The sequence below is a fragment of the Saccopteryx leptura genome, chromosome X (genome assembly GCF_036850995.1).
Source record: "Saccopteryx leptura isolate mSacLep1 chromosome X, mSacLep1_pri_phased_curated, whole genome shotgun sequence".
In the NCBI taxonomy this organism is placed as follows: Eukaryota; Metazoa; Chordata; class Mammalia; order Chiroptera; family Emballonuridae; genus Saccopteryx; species Saccopteryx leptura.
In genome coordinates, this window is record NC_089516.1 from 55,656,720 (window position 1) to 55,678,348 (window position 21,629).

The 21,629-nt window shown below is 39.1% G+C and overlaps 1 protein-coding gene across 2 annotated transcripts in view; it reads right to left on the reverse strand.

Moving 5' to 3' along the window:
• The window catches only part of MTM1 (myotubularin 1), a 183,889-nt gene that overhangs the window by 133,544 nt on the left and 28,716 nt on the right, over positions 1 to 21,629 (reverse strand). For both annotated transcript variants that reach the window (XM_066357634.1, XM_066357633.1), the window contains exons 2-4: positions 18,953 to 19,025; positions 14,555 to 14,627; positions 12,230 to 12,324 (exon numbers count right to left, since the gene is read on the reverse strand). In XM_066357634.1, the coding sequence (XP_066213731.1) occupies positions 12,230 to 12,324; positions 14,555 to 14,627; positions 18,953 to 19,015 (231 nt within the window). In that variant the 5' untranslated portion in view covers positions 19,016 to 19,025. The remainder of the gene's footprint in view (positions 1 to 12,229; positions 12,325 to 14,554; positions 14,628 to 18,952; positions 19,026 to 21,629) is intronic.

Genomic DNA, 21,629 nt, shown 5'->3' on the forward strand with positions numbered 1-21,629 from the left:
TCCCATAATTAATAATGCTAATAATAAAGTCCCATTACCTAAGACTTTGTGTCCACGCTGTCTAAAAGGATTTCATTGGGCAAAGCAGTGCCGTTCTAAATTTCACAAAAACGGACAGCCATTAGAACCAAAGTTAGGGATAGAATGGCAGCCCCCACAAAATCAAAATCTAGCAAGTAATCAAAGTAGTAATCAGAGAAACTGGCAAGGGGGCCAGCCTCAGGCCCCAATAACAATTGGGGCCAGCCTGAATCCATTTGTCAACTCCGGTCTGTCTCAGACCTCACCCGGGCCTCCCGCGTGGCAGGCGGGAGTTCTACCACTGAACCACCCATGCCTCCATGCAAAATATGAGAAGCAAGCCTCTTGTGGGGGTTGAAATGGAGGGATTCCGGCTGCCGGTTGCAGCAGCTATTAGAAGTAAAGAATGATTAGAAAACTGAGATGAGTTTTAAAGTTGTGTTATTATCTGATTTTCTTTAGTAAAATAGAAGGACTTAAGAGTTTGGAAAAATTATAGTTTTTTTTGTTCTCCTCTTTCTCTCAACTCATTTTATTTCTTTCCTGTTCTATGCCTGAAAAGAGGGCAAAGGGAACACCTGTTTGGATATGGCTAAACAGAATCTCATAAACGGCCGTTCTTGAAACTTTTCAAGAGAGAGTTCTGTTTAGTTTCTATCCAATATGTTCCAATCAAAATTGCCCTGTGTAAAAATCAAGCAGGCCATATTCTAATCTCTAAAATCCCGGGTTTCTCTCTAATTTATCTGATTTGTCTACTTTGTCTGATTCTTGTTTGTGTTTGGTCTTTGTTTAATGCTGTCTAAATGTGATTTTTTAAGTTCTTGCATGCAAAAATTGAATATGCCGGCTCTAATATTATAAAAATACCATCCCTACAAATTTATAATTTTAATTGAAACAAGTAAAGCGCGCTCATTTAAATTTAAATAGTATGAAACATGAATCCTAAAGACTTGTTAATTTTGACTAAACTGCTTCAAGCTTCAGGCTGCTTGCTGCCGCTACAGAGCATGAAGCAGAGTAGATTTGCCTAACAAAGGTGTAGATTTTTTTAATATAGAAAAATAATGAAAGCCACACTAGAATTTTCCAGCTTTAATGTGTTCTTTAAATTGCCTGTTAATTAATAGAATAGAAATGTTTTTATGAATATAGGAAACTCATATACTGGAACTCCTGCAAATCTTCTTTATCATGCTTTTTACTTTAAAAAAATTTCTTTTGAATGCTGATATACAGGATTATTCAACACCTGAGACACTGGAATCTGGATCTGGATAAGCCTAAACCAATGGCAAAGTGGAAGGATTTATTGACAGGTCAATGGAAGGGACCAGATGTAATTCTAACTCAAGGGAGAGGGTATGCTTGTATATTTCCACAGGACGCTGACTCGCCTCTTTGGATCCCAGACCGGCTGATTCGCCATGCCTCGCCGGAGGTCTCCGCTGCCGCTGCCGCCCCCTCCTTATCTCCCTCCTCCTCCTCCTTATACACCATCCAGCCCGGAGGAGACTTCTGTGCCACCCGCGTCATCAGTGACTTCCCAGCAGAGGTCATCAAGGAGCTCTCCGTATGATCCAGTTACTCGAGGGATACAGCGATTGTCACTACAGGGAGCTAGACGACCTCCCTATCAACGGATGGCTCGCTCTACTCGAACTGTCAACCCACCAACCTGGGGCCAGTTGAAGGCGTTGTCTGAAAGGGCTGATTCAATTTGTCGTCAACAAAATATAGAGCGTAACCCTGTTAATATGTTTATTGCTATGCTAGCTGTACTTTCAATTCAGGTACTTAATGTTGAGGCTACTGGACAAAACAAATCTTATTGGGCTTATATTCCAAATCCACCATTAGTTAAGCCTGTTACTTGGGGAGGAAATGATATACCTGTGTTTAATAATCATACTAAGTTTTTGGGAGGATCATGTAGTTCTTTTATTAGGCATAAAACTGATTCAAATTTCTCATTTCATGGAAAAACGGATAAGGTACCTATATGTTTTATGTTTAATAATACTCACAAGATTTCTGGGTGTTTTCCTACTACACTTAAGACTATTTTGACTGACTCTCCTAAAAGTAATAAACCTGGACACCCAACAAGAGACTTATGGTCTCTCACAATTTTAATGCCTGGAGGCCCTGACACCCATGAGTATAATCCTGTTACATTGCCTCCTAAGGGATTTCACCCATGTAAACTTTATCCTCCAAAAAAAGGCAACTCAAGAGCCTTACTGGTGGTCTGTGGAGAATAGATTTGGTTTTCCCCCATGGCAAGAATGTGCATATTACAATTGTATGAATTATACTGCATATGCTGTTAATTTCACTGTACAAGATTGGTCTAGTCCTTATTTTGAATATGATTATAGAAAATTAGTGCAGAAAATGAGAGACGATTACAGTTGGTCAGATAAATATAATCCTTTAAATAAAATCGTCACACGTTGGCAGTCTGCTGGATGGATACCTGCACAGCTGACTTATCAGGATGAATTAACCACCAGGTATCAAACAAAGCTTTGGCAGCTAATTGCAGCTGCTGCACCAGCATATTTGGTTAGGCCTTGCCCTTATCCTGTTCAAAATATTTTTGTTCAGGCTTGTGTACAGGCTCCTTATGTACTCTTGATTGCTACAATGGACAGTAATCTTTCTGTTAGTACTTATAATTCTATATTTAGCATTTCCTGCTCTCGCTGTGTTTTAACAAACTGTCTATCTTATGACACCAAAGCTCAAGTTATGTTTATTTTGCGACAGCCACCTTATGTGATGTTACCTGTTAGTCTGTCTCAGCCTTGGTATGATGACCCAGGGTTGCATGCACTACAGGCTGCTTCTGAAGCGCTTGCTCACCATCGAGGAAAGCGATTTGTTGCTGAATTGATTTTGGGAATTACTGCTCTTATTGCTATTATAGGATCTGTAGCTGCTTCCACCACTGCTTTAGCTCAATCAGTTCACACTGCAAATCATGTGGATAGTTTATCTCGTAATATATCTCTTGCATTAGCAGTACAGGAGACTATAGATAGGAAGTTAGAATTGAAAGTGAATGCTTTAGAGGAGGCTTTTATTCACATATGTAATGAGCTGTTAGCTATGAAAGCTAGAATGACTCTTAGATGCCATGCAGGATTCAGGTGGATATGTGTGACTCCTTTAGAATACAATCAGTCTATCATAGCATGGAATAATGTACAGAATCATTTGTTAGGTGTATGGAATAATAGTGATATTAGTTTAGATTTAAGGGAATTACATCAGCAGATACAAAACTTAGGACATTCAGGCTCTTTAGTCTCTGCCTCAGAAGTAGCTGATCAATTTGTTGAAAACATTAAAAGTATGTTTTCTATGCATGGCCTGACCTCTCTGGCTACTGATATAGGCATAATAATAGCTGTGGCAATTATCACTCTTCTTGTCCTTCCAGTCATGTTCCGACTCTTAAACAGCAATCTCAGAGAAACAACGGTGAAAATACAAAAGCTTTATTTAAATAATAAAAAAGGGGGAGATGTCGGGAGCCGATCCACTAATGCTGGCTAACTAGGTCACAGCAGAAGAAGATCCACAACTGCTGGTTGACAAAGTCACAGCAAAAGAAGATAGAGTCACCGCAGTAAAGACCAACAGCTGCGGGTTGACAAAGTCACCGCAAGGAAAGGCACGATACTTCCCCCTTTAATCTTTTGAATTAATCTGGCCTTATATCCCCCCTTTTTCTGGGTGTGTGCTATTATTTGTGGCACAGGGATAATAGTACCGTACTTTCCCTGTAGATTTGTAGTAATTTCTTTGGAAATGAGACAGAAGGTGTAAGTTCCACAGAATAGCCTGTAAGCCCCTTGAACTGGGCTCATAGATATAAGAGGCTGGCTATGATATCCCTCGTAAAGGGTTAAGTTTGTAGGAGAATTTCTTCTTATTAATCATGTTAAAAAGAATATAGCTAGAACTTAGCTAGTGTGTGAATATAGTAAATAAATAAAGTTTGACTAGACAATAGAATCTTAGGTAAGGTGTTATGGAATGGCCCGTTGCATGGCCTGGGATGGGAATGCAGTCAGCAAGAAAAGAATGTTTTGCTAAGAGAATTGTTTTATGACTGAAGGCAGTTGCTGGGCTTTCTCAGTGAGACATTCTCATGAGATTTATATACTTTCCCAAGGTTTTTCGTTCAGATAATAAAGAGGAATATGGAAGAATCCATAGAAGCAATAGCAATTAATGCCTTCTGATATTATGTTGCTACTAGCTATCTTGCAGGTGCACTCTATATATCTTTAAGCAAAAGTTACTCTTGATGTTATGACAATTTCTTAATAAGCAAGCCTTTTGTTATCTTGTGAGAAAAGTTAGGACACTGCATAAACTCAAGGCCATTTGCCTGAGCAAGCGGTGGTCATTTGCTAGTCCTTAATGATTTTGTCTGTTAATCTCTCTCTGCCCCTTGACTCACAACAACAATAAAGTTGAGTTATTAGTTAGTACTAATCCTTTAAAAGCTTTTACCGATGTTATCGCTATTCAAGTTATTTTTTAATTGTACTTTGAATGATTTGCCACCTGATTTGTAGTTTATAGATATAAATTAACTGTTATCTGGAAACATGTAAACATAGTGAAACAGAAGCAATGATTAATACCATGTAATTGTAACTTGGTGTGTGTGTATAAAAAAGGAGCTGTACTAGCATTTGGTGGAGATGCCTGGCAGTAAATGCTAACTAGAGAATAAAGAGAAAGAAAAGAATTCGGCTCTCTCACTCGATTTCGCCGACGCCGTCTCTTCCTGTGGGACCCCTGGATCCCCCCCGGGGCTGGACCCCGGCAGCTGAGGCTGAAGCTGAAGCTGAGGCCGGGTCCGGAGCTGCAAGGTCTGTGGAGCAGAAGGCGGCGGCAGACGGAGGCTCGAGCCCGGCAGCAGGAGCTGGTGTTTTCAGTTCCTCTTTGGAGGATGAGGAGAATCGGACTGGAGTTGCAATCCACAGTCTCCGGAAGATGAGAGCCCAGCTGGAAGGAGCACCTACTACAGCCCTGGTAGGTCTGCAATCTTGGGGACATAGGATGAACGTTATCATGCTCTCCAGAGCCAAGATGGAAATGCTGACTGCCATTGCCATGTGCCCCTCTTTGGGACAGTGTAAGACCTGCCAGGACGGGAGGAATGAGGGGGGTGGCTGATGCCCCATGTGTGTGGACTGATTTCCTGGACTACGACCGGAGTGGGCATTGGCTCCTTTGTTGGATGGACTTACGGATTATGGATTTTGGACAATGTGAAATACCCTGATGGGGGTGGGGGGTGGCTTTGCTGAAAGCACTCCCCCACCCCGGGAAGCTTTTCCGATGGCTAGAAGGAAGGCCGAGGACATTTTGCGCTTTGGGCTAAGTGCTCAGAGACTGGTGAAGTGTACCTTTGTAATTGTTGAAACTGTATGATTTCTGCTGTTGTAATTTGTGTAATGTTCTAATTTCCTTGCACAGGGATACTGGTGGTATAGATTGTGGGTAGTAAAGTGAGCATAGGGGTGGATTGTTGGGCAGATAAAATGTATTATGCTCACTTTGTTAAAGAGGCCGTTGCCCAGGTGATATTAATGTGTGTTGGGGTGGGCTAAAGGCAGGCGGAATCCTTGTAGCCTGGGGCTTGGTTTTGGGATTAAGCCTTTCCTACCCTTTTTGATGTAGGGCGGTACAATCCTATCATGCCTCAGAGGGTGACTTTGTATTAGAGACTTCCCTATTATGTATATTGGATTAAGGGTTTGGATTTCTACACTATAAAATGGAGGCAGAACGGGACTTGGCTCGTGGTTCCTGAGGTTAGCATGAGAGAGCGGAGAGAGTAGAGCCAGCAGCAGGAGGAGGCCACGTGGAGGAGGCCAGGAGAAGCAGCCAAGATGGCGGAGTGCTGAGTGAGATGCCAGTTTGTGTAGAGTTTGTATCTGGGATAAGGAAGGAGATGGGGAACTGAGGAGAAGAAGTCTGGTGAGCTAGAAACCTTTGATTCTAGGAAACTCGGATAAGTCAGTGGCTTTGTGAGCACTGAGTGTGACTGGGTTTTGGAGCCCAGTGTGTATTTTTACTTGCCCGCCGGGTGCAAGGTAGGATTAAAGGCTATGGCCCACCAGTTTTTGGCTCCATGGTTTCTTTACCGACTGTCCGAATCTAATGCGAACCTGCATGGGCCGCGCTGCTTTGATGCTGGCTCTGGCTGTGGCGTCTGGCTTTACACCTTCCCTCAGATTTTCTTTTTTCTTTTTACATTTTTAGGTGAGAGAAAAGGAGATAGTAAGGCAGAATCCTGCATGCAACCCAACTGGGATCTATCTGGCAACCCTGTCTGGGGCGAATGCTCAAATCAAGTGAGCTATTTTTAGTGCCTGAGGCAGATGCACTCCAACAGAACTATCCTCAGTGCCCAGGGTGATGCTGGAACCAGTCAAGCTACTGGCTTCAGGAAGGGAAGAAGGAGAGAAATGGGAAAGGGAGAGGGGGAGAAGCAGATGGTCACTTCTTGTATGTGCCCCAACCAAGGATCAAATCTGGGAAGTCCATATGCCAGTCTGATGCTCTATCCACTGAGCCACTGGCCAGTAACTCAGATTTTCTTCTACTGCTTTCTTCTCTTCTCCAGTGGCTCTTCTCTCCCCATCAGGGAAAAATGTTCATGTCCCCTGGTATTCCTTTCTCAGCCTACACCTCTTTGAGTAATCTTATGGATGTACGTACATGATTTTTGCAAATATTGATATCCTAATAACTTCAGAAGCTTTTGAGTCATGTTTCTGACTGCTTCTGAGCTATTTTCACGTGGTAGTTATACTGCTCTAGTCCACACATTCATATTTATTTCCCCTGGGGCTTGTTTGCAACAAATCCCTTCTCCTGTAATTTCTATTTCAATGATTGGGATCAGCTTAAATCATTCAAGCCAAAAAATTCACAGGTCTCGACTCAAGTCTTTCATTCAACTCCCACCTTCAATGGCCATACAAATCTTCCTGAATCTCTCATGGCTGTTTCCTTCTTTCAATTGCAACCATGGCTATAAGGCTCTTATTGCTTACCTAGAAAACTAAAATAACTTCCTGCCTCCAGTCCCACTCTCCCTAATTCATCATACATGCTGCAACCCGACTTCTCTTCCTGAAATACACATCTGATATGTCATTCTCCATGTAACATGCACACAGCCTCAATGTCTCCCATCCCCCACTCCTCCCTCTACTTTCTATATTCCAGCTCCAACAGATAGGTCACTCAGCCATTTCCACAGTCTGTGGTATTTTTCCATATTTATACATGTGATATAAAAACTCTCTACTTGATATGCTCTTCCTACTCTCCCTCCTGTCCAGGAAATGGTTACCATTCTTCAAGACTCGGTTCAACTATTAACCTTCTCTATAAAGCATTCTATGACTCATCACATGGTTTTTCATCCTCTTCCTTACAACCTCACAGCATTATGAAACCACTGCAGGCTTTGCCATGTTATACCACAATTACTCATCTCCACATCATTCACCTAGCATGGTGCTAGATTCACCACAGGGCTCAATAAAAAAGTTCTGGAATAAAGATATGAACACATGAATGATCAAAGGGTTGATCTGTCTTTCTCATTCCCTGTAGCAACTGAACCCAAAGTCTTGCTAGAAGGGAATCTGGAAGCACTCTTTCCCATTGTCATCTACATGGCAGTCTATAAAGTATTATGAACCCTAATGGAATCACAAGATCAACTCTAAAAATTCCTGAGCACCCTTAAGATCAAAAGGTAGATTTGAGATATGGTCAAACTACAGTGACAAGGTCTATTCCCTCCTGAGTTCACTCATTGAATATATTTTTACTGAGCATCTACTGTCTGTCTACTGGACACTGTACTAACTAGGCACAGAGAGCCAAAAGGACTCACTATAAGTTATGACCACAGACAAAGCAGCATGTAAGTAAGACTATTCTTTCATTCGGCACAGACTGATTTAAGTACCTTCATGAGCCAGGCTCTGTCCTATGTACTAAGGGTACACCTGTGAAAGGATAGACAAGCATCCCTGTCCTCAGACAGATAAGGAACAACATAAAGCAGTGAAATATATAAAATAGGAGATAGTGGCAAGTACTCAGGAGAAACAAACAAACATGGAAGGGAGACAGGAAGTATTGGAAGGGGTATTACAAGTTTAGATATGGTGGCTAGGGAAGGTTTCATAACAAGTGTTAACAGAGCTGAAAAAAAAGGTCTGTGGGGACACAAAGAGTGATTTCTTCAAAGACAGCTGTAGAAGACTTCATAGACGACACAATTTTTGAGGTGGGTTCTGAAGGACGAATAGGGGCTTCTCAAAGGGCATTCAGGTACAGTGAGAACAGCACATGCAAATGCTACAGAGGCACAGAAGGGCCTCACATGCTGGGAAAAGGGAAGAGGCTTTGTGTATTTTGAGAAGAGTATGGGAGATGTGGTAAGAGTCAAGGCAAGAGAAGTCAGGAAGATTTTTATGCTATATAAGGAGAGTGGATTTTATTCTATGGGCAATAGGGTGCTGTTAGGTTTGGGTTCAGTGCTTCTGTAAATCCAAGAGCCCCTTTAAAACTCAAATTCCCCTCACCCAACTAACTGCCCAACAGGGCTCAAAACAAATCATTCTCATCCCCCACTGTTAGATTGTAGTTAATTGGTTTGTTATTCTCTCACTTAATGGCTTCCTGGCCTTTACTTTGAAATGTAGCAAAAAGTTTACCTTTGCAGGAATGTCAGGGAAATCTTCCATGGGGGAGAGACCTGACCTTAGGGGAGTTTAAATCACAATAGTTGTTTGTGAAAGCCTAGCCACAGGCCCAGAGGCACCAGGCCCAGCTGTTCCTGAGAGATTCCTGACCTCTTGGCTGTCTTCAAAATCCACCAAGGACACCAGAAAAGACCACACTGATTATGTCTGTGCTAAATCAGAAATAATTTGTGTTTCTGCAGCTGAATCCCCCTCCTCCTGCTCATCGTCAAGTCAGTGACCAAGGCCACAAACCCTGATATGCTAATCTGAGTATGTCTAGGTGCACCCAAGCCCATGCCAGGAAATGCCTGCAGCAACCCCTATATCTAATGCTTTCTCCTGCAGCTTGGGGCTGACACCCTTTGCTGGACTCAGCCCAACTGCACCCAAGCACTTTTAAAATAAATTTTCCTTTTGGAACACACTAGCCTCGTGTTTTTGCTTTGCCCTGCGGTTTCTGCCTTACAGGTAGGTACCAACAAGAATTTTGGAGTTGAGAAGTAAACTGGTCAGCCTAGGCTTAAGGAAGGTCACTCTGGAGGCAGCATGCAGGCCATAGTGGCACTGGAAGACCATGAAAGAGGGCCAGGTGGAAGACCAGTGTGACAATTTAAGAAAATGACCACTGTGCTTGGACAGTTGACTCCGAGTGAGACTGCACTTCCACTGCAGTGTTTACATACCTGAAACAAAGAGGTATCCACTTCAAAATGCCAATGAGATGACAATTCTTTCTCAAACACACACACACAAAATCACGTTTTATAGCTGAATCCACAATTAATGCTCTTATTTAGGACTTTAAGTGACAAACACTATGACTACATTTTTAGACTTCTATATAACCAATCAAATGGCTCTCTTTATATGGTGTTTTCTGCCATTAGCTGCTTGCTTTTATACTTGGGCTAAATGTAGCCAATCACTTAAAATATTTATGTAAAACATAGTACAAGAAGAAAAAAAGTTAGAAATCAGTGTCAAACAGGCATTTTATTCACCCATTTGGCACTAGAGGGCCATATAAAAACAAAATAAAGCATGTTAATTGCTCTCCCAATTATAAAAGGAATATATGCTCCTTCCATGTAGAAGGGGAGAAAATATGCCTAATTTCATCTACTCTCTTAATACCCCAAGTACTAAAACTTCTGCTGTACTTCCTTCTGGTTCCTTTTATACAGGTAGTTTTTGTTTCTTTTATGTCATTTAGATCATACAATATACACAATATTGTCACAACACCACAGTTTAAATAAGTTTCCCAGTTGTCATCAATGACAGCAGAAAATGGAACCAGGCATGTGTGACTGGTCAATAAGCCAAAAGTCTCAGAAGTGAAGGCACCATAACACCTGTCTTAATTCTAAATTTCTGATGATTTTCCCCTATATTAGCATAAAATATCTCAATCTGTCCCATTTTGACCCTTGGGAGCTGTACAGAATGAGTTTAATCCCTGTTACACAGAAGGCACTTCAAATATTCCAAGGTAACTCAATCATGTGTCCTTTTGTCTTCTTTTCTTCACGTGAAAGATCAACATTTATTTCAATCATTGTTCATATTGCAGCCCCTTCACTAGCCGGATTCCCTTTGTCTGAACTCTATCTAGTTTTTCCATGTCCCTCTTATAATATGACATCTCGATTTCAACATGACACTTCAGACAGAACTACAGTACCATCTCATTTTGTCTTTTCTTAATTCAGCCTACAGGTCTATTAACTTTTTAATCAATCATGTCCAATGACTGAATCGAATAAGCGCAGGCTCCTGTTAAGACAAACCTCTTCCATCCTTCATTGATACATCAGTAAATGTTATTTACACTAAACTTCATATTATTAGTTACAATCCAAAATCCTAGGTGATTAAGATAGCTTTCAACCCCAATTCTGTCAGCATATTAGCTAGTTTGCTGTTTTTCACATATTGGACACACATGCTTTCTTTGTGCTTATTTACACTGTATTAGAAACACTGGAGACAAAGGGTCCATACTACAAGATATGAGCCACCACTCTTCCTGGCTGTAATCAAGCCTTTAATCAACAGTTTATAACTCCACCTAAGTGTACAGCCACCATTTGGCCCATGCTACTTTGTTGAAGTCTGCCACATGCTTTGATTCAATTAAGACAATGTGAATAACACTCCCAATGGTTTCTTTTCTAGGTACTTAAAAATCATCTGTTTAAATGATTAAATCTAGAATTGCTGTCAATTGTTGCCAAGGGTTGACATCCAACTCACGGATGTGTTAATTTCTAGACTCTTCTTTTATATTTTGGAAAATAAGTAATATTTTTTCAACAAGTCTTACTCAGAAGCCTGAATAGATTCACATAAGTAAAATACCCAATCTCAGCACCCCGTGAGTCTATGAACACTATAGAAGTGGACTCCCACAACTAAGGCAATAGAAGTAATAAACAGCATTTTTCAGACTTTGGACACAATACTGAACATAAAATAAATCAAAAGGTGCAAACTATTCTAGATTAGAACTGTTCTGAAGAAATAGCAGGGTAAAAGCAATAAAACAAAAGCAAGATTCCCCTAACAGTCTCAATGACTCCTACGTACAAGCTGCTCTTGGGCTCTCTTCCACATATCCTGTACATCTTTATGCCCCCCTTGTTCCATATCATCAAAATAAAGCTGTCTGTTCAGGTCAGCCTGGGCAATGGAGACCAGACCCACCACATCTACCATAGGTCCTTCTGTGATAGCCATAGAGGTTATTCAATCCTTCTTTCCCCCCTGGAGCATATCATCTCTAACTCTTTGTTCCACCAATGGAATGGAATATTCCTTGAAATGTTGTGGCAAACATTCCATGGCCATAGAATGAAAAGGTCGAGATGACTAAGCCACACAATAGTCAGCCTAGTTCTAAACTGCTACCTGGTGCTTTGTAATCGAATACTCTGAAAGTTCGAAAGCAGTGGGCTAACACAAGAGATTAATATCAGCATCCTCCTCTGTGATATTTTAAAAGTTACATCTGTGCCTGGACCATAGGACTGGATGTTCTGATGCAATCTAGGGTATCTGTAGTGTTTTTAAGTTCCACAAGTGGTTTTCCTCTGTGCTTCTGTTAAAGAACCACTGTTCTACACCTAACTAACTTCTCTAAACTATCAAATGTGTACAGTTTCTAACCTCTCCCCACTATTATGAGAGACAAACTTATTAATTTTTTAATTCACTCTATTCCTAAATATACTGGTGTTAGTGTTAAATAAGCTTTGCATAAGCCAAAAATTAAGAGTTGAGAAGCCAATGTATCCCCCATGTTAATCTGATCCACACTCAATCTTGTAAGGTAGAAGAAAACCAGTTTAGCATTATCCTTAACAGTTAGAATCATCTTTATGGTCTTAGATTCTACTTACCGTTTCCAAACTTCTTAAATAAAGACGATAATTTGTGATGTAAACTCTTCCTTTAATGGGGCCATTGAAAGGACATATGTAAATAACTTCTTTGTCTATTAAAATAAAAGAAGTACCCTAAAATAACAGAAACATATACCAAGATACATAACAAATGCCACTAATTTAATATAAACTATTTGGTTAAGAATAACTACAATTAAAAAATCACTGAAAAGATGGAAAGCAAGCATTGGCAATGCTCCTACATTACCATGCTAGGTCCAGTGGGGCAGTGAGGGAACTAGTAGGACCACAGTCACCTCCAGGCACTAGTGGTGCTTCCCTGAGCTTGCCTACAGTGCTGTCACTACCTGGGGCAAGGTGGTAACAGCTGGAAAGTGAATGAGGGTATTGCTTGCTGTTACCTTCAGAAGGTTATAAAAGTAACCACAGAGCTACTTCAACCAGAGGATTACAATTCCCTTTAGGACAGTCCCATGGACTAACCACCAGATAGGGTTTGAGTTTTGCCAACCTCTAATCAAACAAACATTGTGATGTTTTTAATAAATGAATGTCAGCACTAGAGGTGTTTCTACAGTCTACTGTTTATCTTTTGATAGTCCAGATGAGAGTTTAGCTGGATTCGTTTCAGATATTTGAATGATATAAAACAGATGGCCAAGGAAATAGTACATCTTCAGTGGAATCAGATTTAAGAAGAAACTAAATTAGGAGATTTGTTATAAAAATGTATCTTTGTCTTAACTTTCAAGGATGTCCTTGAATATGTTACTGCTTTTTCTAAACAAGTTTGAAATCCCTTTCTCCTGAGGTGCTAAATAAAAAATAGTAAGGCTGCCTGATCAGGCGGTGGTGCAGTGGATAGAGTGTCGGACTGGGATGCGGAAGACCCAGGTTCGAGACCCCAAGGTCGCCAGCTTGAGCACGGTCTCAGCTGGTTTGAGCAAAAGCTCACCAGCTTGAGCCCAAGGTCACTGGCTCGAGCAAGGGGTTACTCGGTCTGCTGAAGGCCCGCGGTCAAGGCACGTATGAGAAAGCAATCAATGAACAACTAAGGTGTTGCAATGTGCAATGAAAAACTAACGATTGATGTTTCTCATCTCTCCATTCCTGTCTGTCTGTCCCTGTCTATCCCTCTCTCTCTGTCTCTGTAAAAAAAAAAAATAGTAAAGCTACATCATGCTAATTTAGTTACTACATATCAGCTAAGGTTCTGGCACTGATCCTGAACACCAAAAGTTCATACTATATATGAAGATCAGCAGAAGTGAGCTTCCCTCTTTGCTCTTTTCCAGAAACTGGGATGGTTTCCTTTTCAAGACTAGGATCATGCTAGCAAGTCTGTGGACATGAAATAGTTTCTACTGGTGCATAGTTAACTAATTCCCAAAGGCACCATATCCATGACCTTAATCTAATTAGCAACATGTCTTAATAGCTAAACAACCAAGATCTTAATCAATAAGAAACAATGATAACTTTACTGTCACCAAATATATGAGAATCTGAGAGGATGTTGACTCTAATGTAAAATGTGAAAACTCACAGGATTAGCCCTTGGCTTAGAAGCTGTCAGATGCTCCTGTATACTTAAACAAGAATAATCCTGTCCTTCCAAGGTAGATACTTTCCTCTTAATATGAATGTATCATGAAAAAATAAGCCAACAGTCAAATTGTTTCATCAATATTACTAACTTCAGTTATCTGGCAAATAAAAGATATTTTAAACCATTATGGTCTCCTGTATTTCAAGGAAGAGAATACTGAGATTTTTTAATTTTTTTTTATTTATTCAGTTTTAGAGAGAGTAGAGAGAGAGAAGGAGGAAGGAGCAGGAAGCATCAACTCCCACATGTGCCTTGACCAGGCAAGCCCGGAGTTTTGAACCAGCGACCTCAGCGTTCCAGGTCGATGCTTTATCCACTGCGCCACTACAGGTCAGGCGAGAATATTGAGATTTTAAGCCATTAACCTAATCATTTTAAAGCATATATCAGACTAGAAACCTTAATACCATTTTCTTCTTATAACATCAATTCATGAGACCTTATGACTCCAATAAGTAACTTTGAAAATATTCACATTTCTTCCAAAATAATTCTGTATTTGGTACAGAGAAAAAGGTATTATCCTGAAGAACATGAAGCTCTTGAACTCTTTGACAAGAAACTAATACATAGAGTTCTATACTAAGTTTTAAACAAAACTAGACTATTTGTCTAAATTTGACTTCTAAAGAGCAGGAGAAATTAAAGCCACCTGATCCTGCTGGACCTCTCATCAATTTATGCAAACCCTAACTTAAGAGGATCCTTACCAGTAATGCGAGTTTCTCCTGGAAGTCGAGGAACAGCCTCACTGAGATCCCAATTAACTCCATCCCTAGAAGTCTGGAAATAAAACAGTGGCATCAGAAGTAATGACATTACATCTGCACAGGTTTGTAAGCAACTTGAAACACAAATGACCAGAAATACACCTTTCAAAGGAAAAAAATTAGAGACATATTTACAATTATAAAACTTTGGTGCAGAAAATCCAAACTAAAAAATACAACACACTTTTGAATTTATTAGCTGAAATAACTTTTACTCTGCAAATAATATTAGCGTGCTTTTTAATATTAACCTTAAACACCACTTCCAAAGCTTCGCAGTTAAGTGTTCAGGAAAATGATAAAAAGTAAATATTAAATGTATTCTATAGATACACATATACTGTGGCAGCTTTTTTGCATGTTAAATACACTGCTCACAAAAATTAGGGGATATTTTATCACTTCATATTCATTTTGAATATCAGTTGAATATAAGGGTAGGAACAAAAACTTCTTCAAATATTTTTTATTGATTGATTTTACAGAGGGCGGGGAGCAAGAAGTATCAACTCATAGCTGTTTCACTTTAGTTGTTCATTGGTTGCTTGTCATATGTGCCTTGATGGAGCAAGTCCAGGGTTTTGAACCGGCAACCTCAGCATCCCAGGTTGATGCTTTATCCACTGTGCCACTTCAGGCCAGGCACAAAAACTTTTTTCAATGAGGCCTTAACTGAGCAACAGTAATCACAGAATCTTCTTACAATGCCAGAAAATAACCACTATTACACATTGGGTTTCTTTTTTACTAAGATCCTTTTTCACGTAGGTAGCTTGATAAGAAGAAAGGGGTCTGTCTGGATAAAGAAGATGTGGCACATATACACTATGGAATACTACTCAGCCATAAGAAATGATGACATCGGATCATTTACAGCAAAATGGTGGGATCTTGATAACATTATACAAAGTAAAATAAGTAAATCAGAAAAAAACAGGAACTGCATTATTCCATACGTAGATGGGACATAAAAGAGAGACCAAGAGACATTGATAAGAGTGTGGTGGTTACGGGGGGAGGGGGGAGAGGGAGAGGGAAGGGGGGAGGGGGAGGGGCACAAAGAGAACTAGATAGAAGGTAACAGAGGACAATCTGACTTTGGGTGATGGGTATGCAACATAATTGAACGACAAGATAAACTGGACATGTTATCTTTGAAATATGTATCCTGATTTACTGATGTCACCCCATTAAAAAATAAATAAATAAAAAATATAAAAAATTTAAAAAAAAAAGAAGAAAGGGGTCTGTCATTGAAATTTGGAGCTGATAAGGCCTTAGGTACCATCTACATTAATTCTTCCCAATGCTGTATTATGTCTCTAGGCCTCCTGGCTTTAGAGATATTCCAGGTCTGTGCCTATGCAATGGCCACAGCAGCTCCCTCAGGCAGGCCAGTATTAATTAATCACTGAAAGCCAGAGGGGAGTTCTAAGAATCTAATTTGCCATAATTAGCAATTGTGGCCTGGATGCCTGGTAAGGTGTCTCCCAATCTATTCAATGGATTCATACCAATGATAGGCTGCCTGTGTCCACTGTAGGGTGTATGAAGCATATCATTAAAATCTGTTTGGGTAAAAGTTTTTTCCAGCATTACTTTTCATTCATTATTTTCTAGTTGTTTTCCAAAGTCACAATGCAATCATTTCATATGTGAAGTTAGTTAATACTTCCCTCAAAGGGGTTTTGTAAATGTATTAAGTGAAACAAAATGCACAATCACACTTTTGTGAATTATCAAGGGCTATGCAAATGTAAAGTATTATCAAATGAGATAAATGTGAATTATGTACTTTGATAAAATATAAGCTGTCAAAAACAGAGTGCTTTGCTGGATTTTTAATGGCTTTATCTCTTTTATTCAGGCACAAAATAAAAATTCTTAGCCAATTTTCAGTATGTTTTAGTGCTTGCAAGTTAAACATTTTAACTAGGAGGACAAGAAAAATTGTCCCCAGCCAGGATGCCTTTCTCAGTAAGGAGCAAAATCTTATATAAATAATAACACTAGAAATAAATTATCATCATCCTTTAACACCGCCAACCACTAACTAAAAACAAGTACAATGAGCAAACTTAATATTCAGTATGCCTTTTAAATACCAGTTGTAAGTCAGATGAAAGCATAATACAACCACAAAATAAGAAAAACAAATGTTTGATTAACACAGGATAACAAGATTAACATAGGATACACTTTATTTTAATATTATACAAGGACTTATGATTACCTTCTTGGAGTTACTCTTGTGTTTAGAACTGATTCTTGTACCATAAAATTACTAAAATACAATAAAAATTTATATAATTTTGGTGATAAAAAGGTCCTTGTAAACATGATACCAAAAGCAAAAAATATAAAGAAAAAGATTCATAGATGTGATTATATAAAAACTTTAAACCTGTGATTTTAAAAATCAAAGCAAAATACTACAAATATACTTAAAATACTTAAAATATAATTAAAAGGCTGACAATAAACTAGGAGAAAAAAGTGAAGGGAGATAAGAGGTATAAAGTTCTCGATATAATAATAAGTAAGCCATAGAGATATAGTGTACAGCTCAGGGAATAGTCAATAAAAAAAACAAAAAAAAAATAATTAGGACAAAGACTTAAAATGTATATTATAAAGAACTGGTTGTCCCTGGCTGGTTGGCTCAGTGGTAGAGCATTGGCCTGGTATGTGGAAGTCCTGAGTTCAATTCCGGGCCAGGGCACACAGAAAAAGCACCCATCTGCTTCTCCACCCTTCTCCCTCTTTCTCTCTCTTTCTTCCCCTCTCACAGCCAAGGCTCCATTGAAGCAAAGTTGGCCTGGGCACTGAAGATGGCTCCATGGCCTCTGCCTCAGGTGCTTGAATGGTGCCGGCTGCAACAGAGCAACACCTGGGATGGGCAGAGGATCACCACCCCCCGATGGGCATGCCAGGTAGATCCCGGTCGGGGGCATGTGGGAGTCTGTCTGTCTACTTCCCCACCACTGCTTCTCACTGTGGAAAAATACAAAAAAAATTGATTGGCCCTGGCTGGTTGTTTCAGCAGTAGAGCGTCAGCCTGGCATGTGGGAGTCCTGAGTTTGATTCCCAGTCAGGGCACACAGGAGAAGTAACCATCTGCTTCTCCACCCTCCTCTACCCTTCTCTCTCTCTCTCTCTCTCTCCCTCTCTCTCCCCCTCCCACAGCCAGGGCTCGACTGTTTCAAGCGGGTTAGCCCCAGGAACTCAGGATGGCTCCATGGCCTCACCTCAAAAATTAAAATAGCTTGGTTGCTAAGCAACGGAGCAGTGCTTCAGATGGGCAGAGCATCGCCTGGTAGGGGGCTTGCCGGGTGGATCCTGGTCCGGCGGATCCTGTTCGGGCCCATGCAGGAGTCTATCTGTCTGCCTCCCTACCTCTCACTTAAATAAATAAATAAATAAATAAATAGGATTATAAGATAGAAAAACACTTATAAATCAATAGGAAAAAAATCCCTCAAACATCTCAAAGGCAAATAGGCAAAGCACATGAACAGCCACTTTACCAACAAAATACAATCCAGTACACAGTTCAACTGCTATAGAGATGTTTACCTGAAACCTAGGTGTTCCTATAGACCAATGTCATCCCATTAAATTTAATTTCTAAATAAAATGTTAAAAAGAAAAAGTAGAAGTACAAGTAGATAAAACCTACATTTTTTTCTTCTTCTTTTTAGAAAGGCCAACCTTGTTAGTAATCAGAGATATACAAATTAAAAGACACCAATTTTCTCTCGATTGCATCCCTCTACACAGCCATTGAGAGTATAAATGAACCTTTCTGGCAGATAATTGGGAATATGTACCAAAAGACTTAAAGAGCCATGAATAAAACTTATTTTAAATTTATCCCATACTTTCAATATATGTTCCAAAATCTGCCTATACTTACACAATTTTCTCCTCAATGCTTTGAACCACTGTCTGTTAACACTATATTTGTTTTGGATGTAAAACTATTTTATCATCATAATTAGAAAATAATGCCAATATTTAGAAAGGTATAACAGGCCTTAGTTTTCCAGTGTCTCTTTCAGAAAACTTTCAGGGGCAAGGTATTGCCTAGTACCTCAACTGTAATATTCACAAAAATGAAGTTACATGAAAGGAGTTACAAGCAAAATTTATGTAATACATATAAGGTAGTCTGTCTTTTTTAGAACAAGATGTGATAATAAATAAAACCACATGTATTAAAGTATTCACATTATATGAATAATATAATAATTCAATAAACTCAAAATGACCTAATGTTCAAATATAAAAAGAGAAATGTAGAGAAAGAAATAGGATAAATCCGAAAACACAACTTACCCTCTTAATAGACTCATTTTCCAAGGAGCGTGAATTATATTTAGAAGTTGATGCAGAAGCCATACTGGAAACTCTACCAAGAAAGACAACATTTAATATCAACTGAATTGTTTGCAACTTCAAAGATATGCAAGACCTGATATTTAAATATTGCAATTGAGAACTAATGGTACTACCCTTTACAGGCCCTATTTACATAGTAGTTTCCAGTGGGAATGACACACACAAAGGAATAAGCACAGCACAGGTCATAAGACAGAGCTTTGGTAAAGATACAGGGCTATCTTTACCAAAGATAGAACAGGAAAGGGCAACTAGCTAAGTATGCATGGCATACTCAGGGGAAGATAGCACATATATTCCTGGACTTTTTATTCATAGCATTCAAATTGTCATCTGAAAGAACTTAATGTTGGCCCTGGCCAATTGGTTCAGTGCATAGAGCATCAGCCCAATATGCAGACGTCCCAGGTTTGATCCCTGGTCAGGGCACATGTTAGAAGTGACCATCTGCTTCTCTTCCCCTCTCTCTCCCCCTTCTTTTTCTCTTCTCCTCTTGCAAGTCAGTGGCTCAGTTAGTCTGAGCATTGGCCTCAGGCACTGTGGATAACTTGGTTAATTCAAGCATCAGCCCCAGACGGAGGTTGTTAGGTGGATCCTGGTCGGGGTGTATGTGGGAGTCTATCTCCCGTTCTCTCACTTAGAAAAAAAAAAAAAAAAGAACTCAATGTTTAGTAATTGTGCAACAGGCCTCACATTTCTACACCTTAATTTTTAAAGATTATTTAGAGGCAGCAAAGCAATAAAAAGGGTAGATAATTGAACACACAGTATTTTCCCATTTAAGAATTTTGTTTTCTCCAAATTAAAGCAATTTAAAGTGGCATGAATTTGATGGAAACAAAATGAGCAAGATTTGATTTAATCAATATTCTCTAAGGAAAGTGTATACTTCATTTAAATAATACATATTCATCACAATTCAGACATAAATGAAAGCATCATATTCAGGATGTAAACAATATCATTTTAATTCAGTATTCACACTTGTGAAGATTATAACAACAACAGGAAACTAAGTAATGCTTCGGTTATTTTATTTATCAGTGTTAATGACAGAGATGCATATGAAGTTACAGGGAGGTACACAGCATCTAATTTAACAAGATGACTGTCGGCATTTGTGGGATCTTTTTTCTCAGACTCATTAAATGAGTAACAACTTGCTAACAAGATCCATTATGGAGAATATTAACAATACCTTAGCATGCAACCTAGTGATCTGATACTTTCCCAAGTGTCAGTCACTGTCCTTAAGTAAGGCCCAAGAGAGATGACAAGATGCAGATAAGGGCAACCACCCAGATGAAGAGGTAGAGAGATAGCCAGGTCAGGACAATCTTAAAAGATTAGAATTGACAGCTTCCCTCACCTCCAAAGTTCAGCTCTCCAAGGGAAAGGGTTGGGGTCCATCTGGGTTGTGGTTGTAATCTGGCACAGAGTCAACACTCATAACTATTTGGTAAATGAATGAATGAATATGTGCAAAATACACAATATTGTGAAGCATCACAGTGAGCTTAGATGGTACAATATATTGGTTCACCAAATCCCAGAACACTGAAACTAGGGAACTACTGCTGAGGCTTAAAAATTAACAAATAGGGCAAAAAACAATATTTCTTTATAAAAAGAAATATTAAACTTCAAAAACCTGAAACTACTAAGACATAGCACAACTTAAAATTAGAAATAACTTTTTAGAAAGATTAATGAATGATCTCTAAAATGAATTAAATTCTGACAAAATAGCCTTGAAAAACCACTCTAACCTTACATTTAAATCCCAGAAAAATAACACATTATTCTGAGACAGCAGAATGTATGAGACAAACTGGATAGCCCAAGTCTAATATTTTTGCCCTAAAATTATTCTATTGACTAATCAAGATTATATCCTTGGGGAATTTTCTTCAGTAACAGATATAAAATTACTTTCTAGTAATCAAATACTATAATATTTAAAATATTTTAATCAGTCAGTGTCATCATACAAAAGTTAAATTATTACTGTCAAGTCAACAGAAGAAATTTAAAATGTTGGGTTATGTAGTCAACTCAGTCTTCACCTTCCTGGTTCTGCTTATAAACCATAAAAGATTAATTTTCCTGTTTTCTTCAATCCTAATTTTAAAATTTTAATTTAAAATGAACTAAATATAACAGAGGCCAGTCCTCATTTTCCTCTTATTTTAACAACTTTATTGAGACATAACTCATATTATACAACATACCGTTTTCAAGTGTACAATTTAATGGCTTTTATTATACCCAACAGAGTTGTATAATCATAACCACAGTCAACTTTAGAACATTTCCACTACCCCGAAAGAGAAACCTTATACCATTATTATTCATGAATCACTCCCCATTCTCCTAGCCCCTAAGCTACCACAAATTTTCTATCTCTATAGATTTGCCCATTTTTTACATATTATATAAATGAATTTATATAATATGCAGTTTTTATGTCTAAAAGCCCTCATTTTTAGAGTTACACTAGAAACTGCTATTAAAAGCTAGATCAAGGCCCTGGCTGGTTGGCTCAGTGGATAGAGCATTGGCCCAGCGTATGGACAGCCTGAGTTTGATTCCCAGTCAGGGCACACATGAAAGG